Source organism: Meles meles, chromosome 6, assembly GCF_922984935.1.
Source record: "Meles meles chromosome 6, mMelMel3.1 paternal haplotype, whole genome shotgun sequence".
Classification (NCBI taxonomy): domain Eukaryota; kingdom Metazoa; phylum Chordata; class Mammalia; order Carnivora; family Mustelidae; genus Meles; species Meles meles.
The window spans coordinates 122,176,777-122,195,806 of record NC_060071.1 but is presented as its reverse complement, the minus strand read 5'-3'; the positions used below and the strand labels follow the sequence as shown (position 1 = coordinate 122,195,806).

The 19,030-nt window shown below is 42.1% G+C and overlaps 1 protein-coding gene and 1 non-coding gene across 6 annotated transcripts in view; both read right to left on the bottom strand.

Annotated features, from left to right (window-relative positions):
* The window catches only part of TTC7B (tetratricopeptide repeat domain 7B), a 248,341-nt gene that overhangs the window by 182,427 nt on the left and 46,884 nt on the right, over window positions 1–19,030 (bottom strand). For 4 of the 5 annotated variants that reach the window (XM_046007995.1, XM_046007989.1, XM_046007990.1 and 1 more), the window contains one exon: window positions 1,825–1,955. In XM_046007995.1, the coding sequence (XP_045863951.1) occupies window positions 1,825–1,955 (131 nt within the window). Of the gene's footprint in view, window positions 1–1,824; window positions 1,956–19,030 lie in introns of those variants that run through there. The other variant, XM_046007992.1, reaches the window with a different exon arrangement.
* On the bottom strand, window positions 5,063–5,192 carry LOC123945216. The gene has a single exon (XR_006819119.1). It is a non-coding gene; the product is annotated as a small nucleolar RNA SNORA11 (small nucleolar RNA).

The window sequence follows — 19,030 nt, the reverse complement described above, 5'->3', positions numbered from 1 at the left end:
AGGAGGCTCTGTGCTCAGCGTGGAGGCTGCTTGAGATTCTCTCTCCCCCTTTCCCTCTGCCCCTCCTGCTCATGCACTCTCCCTCTCTCTCTGTCTCTCTCCAAAATCAATCAATCAATCAGTCAATCAATCAATCTTTTTTAAAAAAATGCTGTGATTATACAAGTCTCCTCCTCAATAGTCTGGCCAGAGAACCCAGCAGTGAGGAGGTGGTTACACACGAAGACAACAGGAAGTACATCCAGATCTGCCAGTCCCCGTGTCATTAAACACACGTGTAACAGACACGCCTCCTCTCTGCCAGCCAGGAGAAGGCAGCCCCGAGAGGACAGGGCTGTAACAACTGTTGGAGAGTAGGGTGCAAAGCAAGGGCCCCTATAGGGCAAAAGGGCTGTGGGGTCAACAAGAACAGCTTCTCCCCTTCCAAGCATTGGCTATCAAGGAGGCATGTGATGAAAACACTGTGGATTTTCAAAGTAGGCTGCACGATCATTTCTCTAAAGGTCATACCACAAATTCCGAATAACCAAAAAATTCCTTTCTCACAGCAGCTTTCTGATAGAACATTTTGGCAAGACGGTCAAGGATCTTCCTGAGTTCCCAGACATCACGACCCCTGATTTAGAACCCATGCTGGTGTTGGCCAGCTGCCAAGCTGGTCCCATCACTCTCCCCTCCCCCTCTCTGTGGTGCTCACCTGCACTGCCTGCCCCTTACAAAGTAATTCTGATTCTTGTCACACACATCAACACACTAGGAGAAGACTGTCAGTCTGTACACTGACATCAGAACAAAGCTAACCAGACTTTGGTAGCCCTCCCCATTCTAAACCTCAGAGAAACAGAGAACCCAAAAAATTGATGGGAAATAAGACTTGGATCATTTTCAAAGTCTCACAGGATTTCTCATCTTTTCAAATAATCTCACAGGACACGTCTCTGGGCAGAAAGGGGGGAATCTCAGTGTCAAGCCTTGGTGAGAATGTCAGGAAACTCTGCTGGGAGTAGAAATGACTGGTTGTTATTAGTTAAAAAATAAATAAATAAATAAATAAATAAATAAATAAATGAAAAATTAAAAAGTGACATACATTAAGAATCCAGGGTTTCTGCATCTGGGCTAAGTCCCTTCATTTACATGATCTTTTATAATCCCCACCAGAACTCCATGGGGTAGAAACTATTCTGCTCTTTTCACAGATGGTAAAATTGAGGCTGAGATGAACAGTAAAGAGCAAAACTAAAAGGCAGCGTTCGTTCTGAAGAGACAAGCTCAGAGCGGACAAGTCTCCAACCTCCTGTGCCCGAAGGTGTGGGCTCAGGCCTCCTGCTCCGTGTCTGCTCGGGCGGCCCCCTTGTCAGTTGCTGGTTTCATTCCCCACCACAGGCAACCACTGACTGCTGGGAGGAAGCCACTCCAGACGGTCTCAGAGGATACACACTTGCTCCAAGCAGGTCAGCTGGGAGTCCCCAGCAGTAACTTTCTTTCGAGTAACTATTGAGGTAAAGCCTCCCAAACCACGGAGGTTCGCTCTATTGGCATCTTGTCCCCGTGAGCACAAATGAAGGTCAGCCCACCGTGTACCAGGAGAGCACGAATGACTGGCCGGCCTCGAGGCACACCGTCACTGCTGCTCTGAGGGTGTTAAATGCTTCCCAAACACTCTTTACAAGGTCCCACCGTTGCCACTGAAACAGAAGTCAAGCTTTGCACCCAGGGGCAGATGTGTTGAAGGTTTTCCAGAGATCGATCACAGCTCTCTACAGTCTGATTTGAAATTTTTAGAAAATTATCAACTGGAAGAAACACTTGGTCCTCACTTACCCTTTCTATCTCTTGGAGGTACAGGAGTGCAATGTCCCCTGCTTTCTCGTAACAGGTGATGACATCCTGTTCCCGGTCCACGTGCAGGTTACTGGTAGAAGAGGAAACAGGCAACTTCTCTAAACAAAGTCCTAAAAAAAATCAAACATACAAAACCTGCCTGAGTTGTTTTTCATGGAGCTTAATTTTTCAATATTGCCCTAGAGGAACAGAAATTAGTCCCAGGATATGACAAACTGTCAGAAGAAACAGGTACTCTGTCCTTTACCCTCCTTCATTAAGGACACATGACCTTGACATCCAGGTTGGGAATCTGATCAGGTACTTCACCATGACCCCATTCAGACCTCATGGAGCTTCTCAGTCAAGTTGTCCCAAGGTCCCTAAAGTAAGCAAAGGTAGGCTCACAGCAAAATACTAACTGAAGAATATCTTCTAACCCAAAATGTCCACTTGACTCATTCAACGTAAGAAAAAATGTTAAATACTCTTGGGATCTCGGTTACTAGGAAAATCTTCCAACTCGGAGCCTTAGAATTTTGGAGTCACAATAGCACCACAGACCACGTCTCAGTTGTGGGCTAAGAAATTACCAGAACTGCTTTGGGCGCTTCTTTGGAGATGAAGGAGATCCTCTTTGCTGAGAGAGAGCTCAGAGCTGGCATGTATGAGGCACAAAGGGCTGAAAGAACACAGCACCGGGAGGAGCAGCAGGTGCGTGGACCATCCCCAATCTCTGGGCCTGCCCTGGGCCACCAGCCCGGAGCAAGCCAGGCCCCGGGTGTCTATGCACAACCCAGGGTGGAGAGAGGGCATGCTGCAGGGAGGGCGTCTGGTGCCTCCACACGAGAGGGCTTCTGCTGTACCAAGTGCCCCGGGATACATGTATGCACACAAGACACACATTCCACTCCAGGCCAACGTGTGGGAGGAGGTTTGATATTGACAGAAATGGGGTCTGGAACTGGAAGAAACCAGGGAAATCCCGCCCCCCCAAACCCACTCCTTGTACAGAGAAGCTGAGATGGGCCATGGGAAAGTAAGTGACTCGCTCCAAACCTGGCAGCCAGGTAAGGACACAACAGGACTCAGAACTCAGGTCTCTGATCTGCCAAACAACACCCACCCAGTTAGCTGCTGACTTTCAGAGCAGACGCCACTCTGGACAGGGCCGCAGACGCACTAAGCACCGGCGAATGACCCATGGGTTCATGCACCATCATTTCCAGAATGGCCTCTTCCAAGCTGCTCTTGTCAAATAGTGATTGTCCCTCCAGGCTATAAAAGGCCATGAGATGGTTCTGCAGAACCAGAAGGAGGAGAAACTGCTTCCCTTCACAAGGAGCCAACAATCGCGGACCATGTGTCTGGGAGCTCAGAGGTTACTGGTCTGTCACAGAAGGTACAGCTCAAAGATTCTGTCATTTTCTTGACAGCTGTTATGGAGGCAGAATTGGTGTATAACAAGCAAAACATTTTTTTCAGTGTTGCATCATGATGATTCTTTTGTTTGTATTTATTTAGTCTTATTTTTTTATTAACTATAGTCCATACTTAAATCACTTTAGGGTTCACGGTGTTCTATAGTTCATGAATTTGAACAAATTCATAATGTCATGTGTCCACCATTACAGCACCAGACAGATAAATTCACTACCCTAAAAAGGTCCCTTACCCTCTAGTCACCCCTACCCCCTTCTTCCTGAACCCCTGGCCATCACTCATCTTTTCACTGTCTTGATGGTCTTGCCTTGTGCAGAATGTCACACAGTTGCAATCATGCAGTATGCAGTCTTTTCACACGGGCTTCTTTCACTCCTATCACTTAACATTTAAAGTCCCTCCACATCTTTCTGTGGCACAATCACTTCTTTTTGTCCCTACATAATATTCCATTTATTCATTAATCCATTGAAAGGCAACTTGGTTGATTCCAAGTTGTGACAATTATGAATAAAGCAGCTATAAACCTTCATGTGCAGGTTATTGTCTGAGTATAGACTTCAAGTCAAGTGGGTAAATACCAGGAGTGAGACTTCGTAAGAAAGAGTGAAATAAATATGCTTTATATAGCTTTGAAACAATGTTATATTTAGCTTTGTAAGAAACTGTCCAAATGTCTTCCAGGGTGGCTGTACCATTCTCCATTCTTGCCAGCAATGAATGAGACTAACTGTTGTTCAGCATCTTTGTCAGCATTTGGTGTTATCAGTTTTTTTGGATTTTGGTCATTCTTTTTTTTTTTTTTAAGATTTTATTTATTTATTTGAGCTAGAACACGAGTGAGAGACAGAGCACAGGAGGACAGAGGGAGAAGGAGAAGCAGACTCCCTGCTAAGCAGGGAGTCCGACATGGGACTCAATCCCAGGACCCTGGGATCATGACTTGAGCCACCCAGTGCCCCAGTTTCAGTCACTCTAATAGTTGTATAGTAGTGTCCCCTTGCTGTTGTAATTTGCAATTCTCTAAAGACATATGATGCAGAGCACTTTTCTGACGCTTATTTTCCATCCATATATCTTCTTTGGTGAAGTGGCTGGTTGGGATCTTTGGCCGTTTTTTCAATTAGGTTGTTTGTTTTCTTACTGCTGAATTTTAAGAGTTCTTTGTATATTTTGGATATAAAACATTTATCAGATATTTTATGTATTTGCAACTATCTCCTTCCTAGTCTATGACTTGTCTTTTCATTCTCTGAACAGTGTCTTTCACAGAATGAGAGTTTTTGGTTTAAACACAGTCTACACTATCAATTTTCTCTTTCATGGATCCAGTGATTTTGGAATGGTATCTAGAACCCCACTGCCACACCCAAGGTCACCTAGACTTTCTCCCGTGTTCTAAAAGTTTTACAGTTTTGCATCTTACACTTAGGGCTACAATCCATTCCAAGTTAACATTGGTGAAAGGTCTAAGGTTTGTGTCTAGATTTTTGTCTTTTGCATGTGAATGTCCAGTTGTGGCCAGCACCATTTGTTGGAGAAACTATCTTTTCCCCTATTGAACTGCCTTTGCACCTTTGTCAAAAATCGGTTGACTATGTTGAAAGGGTATATTCCTGGCCTCTCTGTTCTGTTCCATTCATTTCTTTGTCTATTCTTTCCTCAATATTATGCTGTTCTGATTACCGTACACCATTTTATTTTAAATAGCTCTATCGAGGGATAATTTATATGCCATAACTTTCACTAGTTTAAGTACAATTCAACAACCTAGATTTTATTTTTATTTTGTGACACATGTAGGGTATTTGTTCATAGGAAGGCCACAGATTTTGTGCTCCTTGTCACAATGAACCCAGATTCCTGTTGGGTGTGTTGTAAACAGAGGGGCCATTTCTTCAGGCCCCCTGCTCTGAGCACACCCCTCAGAACTGTTAATAAACCCAGAGCTATGTAACCATCAACGCAGTGCAGTTGGAGAACATGCCAATCATTCCCAAATGATCCTTTCTGCCCCAAGATGTCAATCCTTATTCCCATCCCTGCTTCAGGCAACCACTAATTTGCTTTCTATTTCCATATTTTTACCTTCTCTGGACATTTCATCAAAACAGAATCATAGAATATGTGGTCTTTTGTGTCTAGCTTCTTTCACTTAGCATAATGTTTCCAATGTGCATCCAAATTAGAGCAGTACTCCATTTCTCTATACTCCTGTTTGGATAGACTGCATTGAATCTCCCCATTTGCCACTAATGGACGTTTGGACTATTGCCACTTTTTGGCTACTATGAATAATGCTGCCATGAACACCCATGCATGATTTTTTGTGGGGACATATGTTTTTAATTCTCTTAATGGGTATATACTTAGAACTGGAATTACTGGGTCAGATAATACATTTATTTTTTTTTTTTAAGATTTTATTTATTTGACAGAGAGAGAGATCACAAGTAGGCAGAGAGGCAGGCAGAGAGAGAGGAGGAAGCAGGCTCCCTGCAGAGCAGAGAGCCCGATGCGGGGCTCGATCCCAGGACCCTGAGATCATGACCTGAGCCGAAGGCAGCGGCTTAGTCCACTGAGCCACCCAGGCGCCCCAATACATTTATTTTTAACATTTAAGAAATACCAAACTGTTTTACTGGTTTCTGAAGTGGCAATACCATCTTACTATCCCCACCAGCAGATTACGGGGGGGTGGGGGAGGGTGGGGGGAGTTTCCGGTTTCTCCACATGCTGGCTGACACTCACTGTTGTCTGTTTTACCGTAGCCGTCCTGATGGGTGTGAAGTGGCATCTCATTGTGGTTTTGACGGGCATTTCCATAATGACTAATGATACTGTCCAACCTTTCATGTGCTTATTTGTTATCCAGGTATCTTTTTTGGTGAAATGTCTATTAAAATCTTGTATCTTTTTTTTTTTAATCTTGTATCCATTTTTATTGGGTTGTTTTCTTATTACTGAGTTTTGAGAGTTCTTAATATATTGTGAATATGTTTTCTACCAGATATGTGATTTGCTAATATTTTCTCTCAGCTATGAAGTTTTGTCATTCTCTTAAGATGTCTTTTGAAGAAGAGAAATCTTCAATTTTGATGAAGTCAAATTTGTCAATATTTTCTCCTCTATATTGTGCTTTGGGTTTCATATCTAAGAAATCTTTGCCCAGCCTGAAGTTACAAAGATTTTTTTTTCTTATATGTTCTTATAAAACTTTTATAGGGTTAGGTTTTACATTTAGGTCTATGATCCATTTTAAAATAATCTTTGTACATGTTGCAAGGTAGAGATCACCATTTACTTCTTTACAGATAGATAGCCAAGTATCCTGGTGCCACTTACCAAAGATTTGCTTTGGGTACAGTCTTTCCTGGACTCTCTTTGTTGTGCCAATGAGCCATCTGTCTGTATTTATGCCGACATCACCCTGTCTTGACTCCCATAACTTTATAAATCTTGAAAGTAGTGTTAGTGTTCCAATTGTGTTCTCAATTTTCTTGGCTAATCTTAGTCTTCTACATTTCCATATAAAATCTGCTTGTCAATATATATATTTTTAAGTTAGCTGGGATTTTGATTGAGATTATGTTGAATTTATAGATCAATCTGGGGAGAACTGGCATCTTAACCATAATGAGTTTTCCAACCCATGATCACAACATGTCTCTTCACTTATGTGGGTCTTTAACATCTCTTGACAATGATTTGTAGTTTTCAGTGTACATGCCTTGCGAACATTTTCTCAGACTTACCCTTAAGTATTTAGTATTTACTATGGTGCTGTAAATGGTATTGTTTCAATTTCAATTTCCTTTTGTTCATTGCCATAGATTTCTGGGCTCCTTGGGTGGCTCAGGAGGTTAAGTGTCTGACTCTTGATTTTGGTTCAGGTCATGATTTCAGGGTTATGGGATTTGAGCTTCACATCAGGCTCCTCATTCAGCAGGGAGTCGGCTGGAGATTCACCCTCTCCTTCTGCCCCTCCGCCCCAAAGATAAATAAATAAATAAATCCTTGAAAAAAAACAATAGATTCTTGAATACCGGTCTTGAATTCTGTAACCTTGCTAAATTTACTTGTTAGTTCTATCACCCATTTTTGTGGATTCCCTAGAACTTCTACACAAACCATCATGCTGTTTGCAAATACAGGCAGGTTTGCTTCATCCTTTCTAATCCGGATGCCTTTTATTTCTATGTATTGCCTCATGCGTTATTACCCAAGAACCTCCAGCTGAATGTACTCGTGAGGGCAACATCCTTACCTCATTCCTATTTAGGGAGAAAGCACTCAGTCTTTCACCATTAGGTTTGATGTTAACTGTCAGTTTTCACAGTTGCCCTTTCTCAGGTCGAGGAAGAGCTCTTCTACACCAATTTGGCTGTGGGTTTACATCAAGAATGGATGCTGGATTTTCTCAAATCCTTTTTCCTTGTCCATTGAGATAATCACATGTCTTTTTCTCTTTTAGTTTTTTAATCTGGTGAATTACACTGATTTTCACATATTAAAAACAAACTTTCTGTCCTGAGATAAACCCCATTGATTATGATGTATTATTCTTTTTAATATTGTCAGGTTTGATTTCTTAACTTTTTCCTTAAAATGTTTTTCATCTATGTGCAAGAGGAGTGGGGCGCCTGGGTGGCTCAGTGGGTTAAAGCCTCTGCCTTCGGCTCGGGTCATGATCCCGGGGTCCTGGGATCGAGCCCCACATCGGGCTCTCTGCTCCGCGGGGAGCCTGCTTCCTCCTCTCTCTCTGCCTGCCTCTCTGCCTAGTTGTGATTTCTCTCTGTCGAATAAATAAAATATTTAAAAAAAAAATCTTAAAAAAAAAAAAAAAGAGGAGTGTTTGTCCATAGTTTTCCTGTAATGGTTTTGGTATTTGTGTAAATGCTAACTTCATAAAATGACTTGAGAAATACTCTCTCCTCTTCAATTTTCAGGAGGAGTTGGTGTGGAATTTTTCTTTTTTTCCTTATGTTTTTGGTAGAATTTATCAGGAAAGCCATCTAGACCTAGAGTTTTCTTTGTGGGAAGCTCTTTAACTATAAATTCAATGTCTTTGATATAGGGTTGTTTGGATGATCTCTTTCTTAACACTTAAGAGTGAGCTTTGGTAGTTTATATTTTTTGAGTAGTTTGTCCATTTCTTCTAAGTTGTCAAATTTATTGACATAGTGTTTTTTTATAATATTCCCTACTCCCTTTAATATCTATAGAATCTCTAATGATGGCAACTGTCTTGTTCCTGATTTAAGCAACTGGTGTTCTCTCTTTTTATCCTGAACAGTCTGGCTAATGGTTTATCAGTTTTATTGAAACTCTCATTAAATATCTTTTGATTTCGGTTTTTCCAATTTTTCTCTATTGTTCCCCTGTTTTCTATTTCATTTATTTATGCTCTAATTTGTATTATTTCCTTTCTTCTGTATACACTGGATTTGATTTACTCTTCCTTTTCTAGTTTCTTAAGGTGGATGCTAAAGTATAAATCTAAGACCTTTTTTCTTTCCTAATATAGGCAATTAATCAAAAATACCTCCCTAGGGGCACCTGGGTGGTTCAGTTGGTTAAGCTGCTGCCTTCAGCTCAGGTCATGATCCCAGGGTCCTGGGATTGAGTCCCACATCAGGCTCCCTGCTCAGTGGGGACCCTGCTTCTCTCTCTGCCTCTGCCTGCCACTCTGCCTGCTTGTGCTCTCTCTCTCTCTCTCTCTCTCTCTCTGACAAATAAATAAATAAAATCTTAAAAAAAAAAATTCCTCCCTAAGTACTGCTTTAGCAATATCCTACAAATATTGATATGTTGTTTTTATTTTCATTCAGTTCACAATACTAATTTAACTTTTGATTTCTTCTCTAGAAATGTATTATTTATTTATGATTTTTATTTCTCCTCTTTCATTCATGACCCCAAATAGCCAAAGGAATGTTGAAAAAGAAAACCAAAGCTGGAGGCATCACAATCTCAGACTTCAAGCTCTATCACAAAGCTGTCATCATTAAGACAGTACAGCACTGGCACAAAAAGGACACACAGATCAATGCAACAGAACAGGAAACCCAAAAATGGATCCTCAGCTCTACGGTCAACTAATCTTCAACAAAGGAAGAACAGCTATCCAATAGAAAAAAGACAGTCTCATCCAGAAATGGTGTTGGGAAAACGGGACAGCCCCATGCAGAGCCACATGCAGAAGAACAAAACTGGACCACTTTCTTACACCCTACACAAAAATAAACTCAAAATGGATGAAAGACCTAAACATAAATCAAGGATCAAAGACCTAAAACAGGAATCCATCAAAATCCTAGAAGAGAACACAGGCAGCAACCTCTTTGACCTCAACCACAGCAACTTCTTGCTAGATACGTGTTCAAAGGCAAAAGAAACAAAACAAAAATGAACTATTGGGACTTCATCAAGATAAAAAGCTTTTGCACAGCAAAGGAAAGTCAATAAAACTAAAAAGGCAACCTATGAAATGGGAGAAGATATTTGCAAATGTCTTATCAGATAAAGGGCTAGTATCCAAGATCTATAAAGAACTCATCAAACTCAACACCTGAAAAACAAAACATCAAGGGGCACCTGGGCGGTTCGGTCAGTTAAGCAACTGCCTTCAGCTCAGATCATGATCTCAGGGTCCTGGGATGGAGACCCATGTCAGGCTCCCTACTAAGTGGGGAGTCTGCTTCTCCCTCTCCTTCTCTCACTTGTGCTCTCTCTCTCTCAAATAAATAAAACCTTTTTTTAAAAAATCCATGAACAGAAGACACGAATAGACATTGCTCCAAAGAAGACACAAATGGCCAAGAGACACATGAAAAAATAGCTCAGCATCACTCAGCATCAAAACCACAATGAGGTATCACCTCACACTGGTCAGAATGGCTAAAACTAACAAGTCCGGAAACAGCAGATGTTGGCAAGAATGTGGAAAAAGGGGAACCCTCCTACATTGTTGATGGGAATGAAAGCTGGTGCAGCCACTCTGGGAAACAGTATGGAGGTTCCTCAAAAAGTTAAACATAGAACTATCCTACAACCCAGCAACTGCACTACTAGGTATTTATCCAAAGGATACAAACACAGTGATTCGAAGGGGTACATGCACCCCAATGTCTATGGCAGTCATGTCCACAACAGCCAAAATATGGAAAGGGCCCAGCTATCCACCGACAGATGTTGCATAAAGACAATAGTGGTATGCATATCATATACACCACATCTACACACACACACACACACACACACACACACGAGTGCGCACAACGGAATATTACTCAGCTATCAAAAAGAATGAAATCTTGCCATTTGTAACAATGTGGATGGAACTAGAGGGTATTATGCTAAGTGAAATAAGTCAGTCAGAGAAAGACAAATACCGTATGATTTCACTCATATGTGTAATTTAAGAAACAAAACAGATGAACATAGGGGAAGGGAAAAAGAAATAAAATAAGACCAAAAAAGGGAGGCAAACCATAAGAGACTCTTAACTATAGGGAAAAAACTGAGGGTCACTGGAGGGAAGGTGGTGGGGTATGGGGTAACTGGGTGATGGACATTAAGGAGGGCACTTGATGGAATGAGCACTGGGGGTTCTATACAACTGATGAATCACTGAATTCTACCTCTGAAACTAATAATACAGTATATATTAATTAAATTGAATGGAAATAAAAAATTTTTTAAAAGAAGTGTATTATTTAGTTTCCAAATACTTGGGCATTTTCCCAAGATCTATCCTGGATTCCTAAACTAATTCCATTATGGTCTGTGCAGAAAAAGGCGAAGCAGGCTTGGGATGTTCCAACTCTGCACGTTCCCAAGAAAGGACTGGCCCTTGTGCAGCTCTTGGGGAATACCCTGTAAGACCCTGGACCATCCCACCTCATAAAAATCTCTTTGTATATCTGAGGCCTTGGGCCACACCCGACAGTTACGCTTGCAGTGTGATTTATGGTGAAGGCCTTGGGCCACACTCTATCAGTCTGACCCCTGGAGGTGCTAAACACTGAATAATTAAGGTCTGTTCCACTGGGCACTCCATAAGCACCTTTTCCCTTTACATATTATAATCTGTAGCCTTTTGTTGTGATCAACAGAAACTGGTGAGTAGGCAGCTTTTCTGAATGCTGCAAGTCTTTCTAGTGAATCACTGACCTGAGGGTTGACAGAGGTCAGAGAACACACTCAAACCCTTCTAATCTGTAAAACTTATTTCTGGCTCAGAATATAGTCAATCTTGGTAAATGTTCCATTACACTTGAAAAAAACATGTATTCTGCTGTTGGGTGGCGTGTCCTATAAATGTCAATTAGGTCAAAGGGGTAGACTGTTTTGTTCCAGGGTCTTGAATCTTTATGAACCAATCAACTGTGGACTTGTTCTATCACGTATGGAAATGAGTATTGACGTCCCCGGGCAGAACTGTCAGTGGGTACTTTAGGGTTTAACTTATCACACCTTCACAAACGCAGACTTCCGTTTCTCCCTTTCCAGATTTATCCTCTCACTATATATACATTTTACTTCCACACAGGTTATCAGTCCCACCCTACATAGTTATTATTTTCATTGAAATGACCAATTATCTTTTTTTTTTTTAATTTTTATTTCTTTGACAGAGAGAAATCACAACTAGGCAGAGAGGCAGGCAGAGAGAGAGGAGGAAGCAGGCTCCCTGCCAAGCAGAGAGCCCCATGCGGGGCTCGATCCCAGGACCCTGGGACCAAGACCTGAGCTGAAGGCAGAGGCTTTAACCCACTGAGCCACCCAGGCGCCCCGAAATGACCAATTATCTTTTAAAGATAGCTAAATAATAAGGAAGAACACATATAGCAGCCATGGACGTAGCTGTGACTTCCAACGCGCTTCCTTTCTTTGTATGGATTCGGACTTCCTTCCGGTATCATATTCCTTCTAGGTAAAGGGACTCCTTTAATCTGGACTTGCAGTCCGGCTAATGATGATTTCTTACAACTACTGTATGTCTGAAAAAGGCCTTTCTCGGCCCTCATTTTTGACAGATATTTTCACTAGCTATGGCAATCAGAGCTGATAGTTCACTCCCCACCCACCTGGTATGCAAAAGGTGTCACGCCACTATATTCTCAAGTGCGTGGTTTCTGACAATAAACCCACCACCACTGCTATGCTCATTCATCTGCATGTGCTGTGTCTTTCTTTCTGGCTGCTGTTCAGATTTTCTTTTCATCACAGGTTGTGAGCAATTTGGATTATGAAGTGTTTTGGTTCAGTTTTATGTTTCTGGTGGTTGGGCTCCACTGAACTTTCTCGATCTAAGGATTTATAGTTTTCATAAAATTTGATTTCTTCAAAAAAAATTTTTATCTACCTCTCTCATTAGGGAGCCCCAATTATATGCATATTAGGCCATTTAAAGTTACCCCACAGCTCACTTATGCTCTCTCTGCTTTTTGAAAAAGAATATTTTTCTCTCTGTTTCATTATGAATGGCTCCTATTACTACGCCTTCAGTTCACCAATTTCTTCAATGCCTAATCTGCCATTAACCACACCCAGGATATTCTGCATCTCAGACACTGCAGTTTGCAATTCTAGAAACTTGACTTATGTCTATTTTTATCTTCCAAGTCTCTACTCAAATTTTTAAACAGAAGGAATATAGTTCTAATATCTGTTTTAATGCCCCTCCAATCCTGGATGCGCAATACTCAATCCCTTCCTGTTTAGAGCCAAGTCTGTTTATGCAGTCGCAAAAATATCACTTAGCAGGCTCTCTCCAGTGTGAACTCTGTTACAATCTCTTGAAATTTTCTTTGGAGGCGAATACAAGATAAACTAAATGAGTTCAATGGGAGTATTAGTTGAGTTTATTTACATAAAGCACTCAACAAGGGTTTGCTATTATTACTCGTAAGATATTATTACTACCACAACAAATTATCTTATACTCAAAAACCAAACCGAACCGAACAAATTCACCATTTAGCAGAACAGCACTAAAACTACTCAGGCGCACACACTTGACTGGAGCTTCCTAAATGCGCTTTAGGTGCTCACTTGTGCAAAATCGAAACCACCAGGGGTGCCTGGGTGGCTCAGTGGATTAAGCTGCTGCCTTCAGCTCAGGTCATGATTTCAGGGTCCTGGGATCGAGCCCCGCATCGGGCTCTCTGCTTCGCAGGGAGCCTGCTTCCTCCTCTCTCTCTGCCTGCCTCTCTGCCTACTTGTGATCTCTCTGTCAAATAAATAAATAAAATCTTTAAAAAAAAAATCGAAACCACCAGAAAACAACAAGAAGAGATAAATTGTTTCATAATCTGCCCTCTGCTTGCATGAGAAATAACCAAATAATGTGCAAGTCGCTATCAGGAATTTAATATAGAGAAAAAAGAATTCTCCAGAGTGTGTCCCAGGGCCAGGAAAAAAAAAAAAAAATGGGTCTATTCTTTGGCACTGGGTAACACTGCAGTCTGGCCCTGACTGCTAGTGCTCCCGAAGAGGACCACAGTGCTCAGGACCCGCCAGGCCCACTGACTCAAAGAAAAGCCAAATCTAGTTCAACACGGCTTGTCTACTTTCTGTATTTGGAGATCTGAAATATTTGAAATCCAGTCATCTAGGGCTGCAATCCATCGACAAGCACAGTTGGTAAGAACGCTCCAGCTAGTTACACAACTTAATCCTCCACTATGAGGAGACACTGCTGTTCTCTCTGGGCCTGTGTTCTAATGAGGGAGATATATGGACACCCAAGGACTAGGGTGACAGATGGGTTCCCGGCAAGGAGTCCATTCTTAAGTAGGGGGCCCTTTATGGTGAACATTATTCCTTTCCTTCTCCCAGATGCTGTGATGTTCTTTCCATGTGTCACAGGCACATCCCAGAGCAGTTGCAGAGTCTTGATTTACCACAGTGAATTCGTGGCTCAGCAGCTCGGTTCCAGAATATTTAGTTCTCTGTCAAAAGCTACTTACAGGACCTCTCGACTAGACTATAAATTTTCAAGTGTCTGGGATCAGATCAACACTGTCTGAGAAGTGAGTCCTGAGGTCATGGCCCAAACGGGCCCCCATTACAATGTCAGATGACACCCTGTCAGTTTGGAAAGCGATCATCAATAATGTTTTGAGCTCCTTTCTTTTTTCCAGAGAAATGCATGACCAAAAAAGTGAAAAACAGACTTGACAAATAGCTGGTCTGACAGCAACACCCAAAGCACATCTTGATAAGCTCGGCACCTCCAAGATCAAAGCTGCCTGCAGAGAGTGGCATTCAAGTGCTCACTGCCCAGTCATCGCAGCCAGCTTCAGAGCATGGATGGCGACAGTGGCGGACCGGGTGCTCTGACTGACAGAATGCTGGGTAGCCCCTGGCCCCCAAAACTATCTTCCTCCAGAGGAAGGGGTTCCCACAGGCAGACTCACTTCTGAAAAATCCTGTCTAGGAAGGGTTTAACACGTTTAAATAAATTCAGGATAAGAAAAGCCTGTAGATCACACTTGACTGCTTTCGAAGCTCTTCCATGGACACCGGCCTATTTGGCCCTGTTTAATAGGCACCATCCTTCTTCCAATCTTGTGGAAAAAGAAAGTCTCGGAAAAGTGCAGTGACAGGCTGAAGGTCTGTGGGAGGGCCAGAAGGACACGGTAAGAGGGCCCAGGAGCCGTGGCACATGTGTCCTGCCCCAGGCAGTATCCTAAGATATCCTAACAAACACCGGTGGGAGGCAGGAGGAGTCTCATCTCTGAAAGGGAGCTCCATTGTATTTTTCCGAGGGCTTGACACGGCTGGAGGTCTGGCTGAGGAAGTGGAAAACTGTACATCTCATCGCCAAAACCTCCAGAAGGGTAACCACCCCCCAATTCTTTCAGGACTGTCCAAATTTGAGAAGCCTCAGCGAGGAGCCTGATTGGGTGCATAAGACTGAAGAGTTTCAACAGTGATAAAGGTTCCTGAATCGAGGCATCCTTTGCACCCAGCACTCTGCCTGGGGTTTCACAGGCCCCATAGCCACCCTGCCAGGAAGGTGTTAACAGCGCCTTACAGATAAGACTGAACTTCGGGCTCCACAGCTGGTAAAGGATAAAGCCACGTTTCGACCCCTGGTCTAGCTGACCACAGAACCCTACGCACAATCCCCAGTCTCAATGAGCTGCTGACAGCATATTCAGGGTCTGATAAAAGCAAGGACAATAAAAATGAGTTTCAAATTGGGAAGGCGCAGAAGTCAAGGTCCAGGGCCCAGAGGCGGTGATCTCTCCCACCCGGCGCTGCACCACCCTTGCAGCTCTGAGCTCACTGGCCCTCCCACTCCTTGTCCGCATCGGGAAAGGCTCAACTACTGGGAGACCGGCTTGAATGGTAGAACTTTGGAGCACTAACAGCCAAAACAAATATTTTGACTTTTTTAATCGCATTAAAATGAACAAAGAATTAATTTCTTATAAAGTTATGCAACGCGATAAAGCCTATAAAATATAATTACATGAACTATGTACTACAACATTAGGTATCATTTCCTTATTTATCTTTAACTGCATCTCTGGAAGCCAGACCCAGGACAGGTGCACTCTACTCTGATGGTTTGTTGTAACATGACCCATGAGGGAGTTTATAACTGGAAGTACCAGAAAAACTTTATTTATAATACCCTGTCTCTGATCACCCAGCCCTGTGGTATAGACTTCAAAGATAGTAAGAATCTCCAGGGATCTCAATTTCCAAGGCTGAAAAGAAACTCAGGAAAAGAGATTCAAGATCTTCAAAGCAAAGTCCTGGCAGATGCAGCCTCAGATTGCTGGTCCTGTGTTCTCACCTCTAGAACAGCCAGATTCCCACAGGTGTCACATGTATTCAACTCAGAGGAAGGACAAGCCACAATACATGGAATAGAGAGAAGAAACCAATGGAAACCACCAAATACTGGTGGGGTGGGGGATGGCCAGCCCAGAATTCCTATGAAGTTCCTGTCAATCCAGAGATTCTCTGATTTGTAGTGGTCTCTGGCCTGGGAGAATCGCGTGGCCCCTTCTGGATGTTTTTGGAAATTCCTGTCTTCTTTCCAGAGTCAGCATCTTCTTAAGAAGATATACATGTACACACACATACACACACGGCACTCATAAAAGATGCCAGACCTTGAATCAGACATTCACCTGCTAGAGCAGATGACCTTTCAAAGCCCCTTCCATAATTCTGTGAGCAAATGAGATGCTAATTCAATCTGAAATGCTCACTCGATGAGTCTGCAATTGAACTTAGGCTCATTAAGTCACCACTTAGTTACACCATAATAGTAGTAACAACAGGTAGTGAGTACTAGCTACACATGAGATACTTCTGAGAATTTGGCATAACTGACTTGACCTTCCCAAGAATGCTGAGAGAGGACTATCATCCGATTCTAGAGATGAGGAAACTGGTCCCAGCCAAGATGATGCAACTGGTAAGTGGCAGGGTAGGATTCCAAGCAGATACTCTTGAGTTTTTGCTCTTAGCTTTTTCATTACACTTTCTCACGTCTCTGATTTACCTGTCTCTATATGTAAAGCAACACTATGTAGAGGCTAAGAACATGGGCCCTGGAGCCAGACTCCTTGGTTTCCAACCCACAGTTGACTTTGTATGTAAAACTGTTATGTGCTTGCAAATAAAATCTTAAAAATAAATAAATAAATAAATAAATAAAATGGGGTGCCTGGGTGGCTTAGTCGGTTAAACGGCTCCCTTCAGCTCAGGTCATGATCCCAGCGTCCTGGGATCAAGTCCCACATCGGGCTCCTTGCTCCACAGGGAGCCTGCTTCTTCCTCTGCCTCTGCCTGCCACTCTGCCTGCCTGTACTCTCTCTCTCTCTTGCCGACAAATAAATAAATAAAATCTTTAAAAAAAAAATCTGTTATGTGCTTGGAACAGTACGCAACATATAATAAGCACCCGAAAAATAGTACTTACCAAGATTATTCTCGAGACCACTATTGTTGTTAGGTAATAGGAGACTGGAAGGTCTCCAAGTGGAAACATTTTATTCATTTGCTATATTTCTATACATATTTTAATAACAGTTTTACTGATATATTACACATATCCTACAAAACTTAGTCTGTTTAAAAAATCACAAGTCAGTGGTATTAGTATATTCACGTAGCTGTGGAACCATCCCCACTAGCTAATTCAAGAACATTTTCATCACCCCTAAGAGAAATCCCATACCCATGCACAGTCAGTCCCCATTTCACCCTCTTCCTAGACCCTGGCAGTCACCAATCCACTTTCTGTCTCTATGGACTGGCCTGTTCTGAATATTCCATGTCAATGGAATATGACTGTATGAGACCTTTTGTTTCTGGCTTCTTTCACTCAGCATGTTTTCAAGGTTCATAGCTCTTATACCAAGTATCAGACTTCATTCTTTTTTTTAATTGAGGAAAAATGCACATAACATAAAATTAGCCATTTTAAAAATATTTAATGGCATTTATTACATTCACAATATTGTACAACTGCATCTCTATCTAGTTCCAAATACTCCATTCTTTTTATTGCTGAGTAATAGTCCATGGTGCAGGTATAGCATGTTTATTCCTCCATTCATCATTTGATGGCCATTTGGGTTGTTTGCATTTTCTGGAAATTATGAAAAATGGTGCTATTAATATTCATGTATTGGTTTTTGTATACACATATGTTTTCTTGTAGCTGTTGTTCTAACATCCAGTCTTTTTTTTTTATTAAGTTTTTAATTTTAATTCCAGTGTAATTAACACAGTGTAATATTAGTTTCAGGTGTACAACACAGTGATTCAACAATTCCATACACTACTCAGGGCTCATCATAAGTGTGGGCATATGTTTTTAATTCTCTTGGATATATACCTAGAATAAAACTGATACAGGACACGGGGTATTATTATAATTATATGATATTAAAGTGTTGTATTACTTTCTATCTTTGTTCTAAAAAATCACATTACTATCTAACTGCCACACTGCTGGATAAAATATTAAGAAGTGAAAAGACAAGGGCTTCTGGGTAGACAGACCCGGACTCAAACACCCTTGCTTTTCCATTTATTAGCTCGATGGCTTTGAGAAAGCTGCTCAGTGTCTTAGAGCCTCTCTGTTTCCTCATCAAGTCAATGAGAATAGCAGCACTTACTACAATTACTATGAGGCTCAGTCCAGTGCCTGTCACAAAGTGAAGTAAGTACTTGATAAATGGTAACTATTATTACCAACCAAGACCCTTTCCTGGGGGCAATGACAAAGCTCGTCTTTTTTGAGAGGTGTCTGAAAAAGACAGAAAAGCACTGAGAAGGAAATAATAATCATCCACATCCCCACCATTCAGAATGAAATTCAGTTCACGTTTTAGCATACACCCTCAAACTTGACCATTCATGATGCCGTGTAAACTCTGGTCTCAGCTTTCCTAAGAGAAGGGGACTGACTCATCATCCTAGAAGATCCCTACAGTCCAAGTGTAGGCCCTGGGTGCCCCAACTACAAGGAATGAGGGCTGCCAGTGAACAGATGTGCCTGTCCTTCCTTCATTTCCACAATTCTCACTGAGCACTCCGTGTGCAGTGCTGCGGTGCGGGCTGGGCTTCAGAGAGCAGGCCCCACTCTTCTCCCTGGAGAAACTTACCTCTAGTGCAATGGAGGAGAAAGACATTTTCAAAACAATGTTAAGAAGTGCAGTGACTCAGACAGAGCAGGTATCACAGAAGAACTAAGAACAAGCCCCTCAGTGGACCTTGGCCT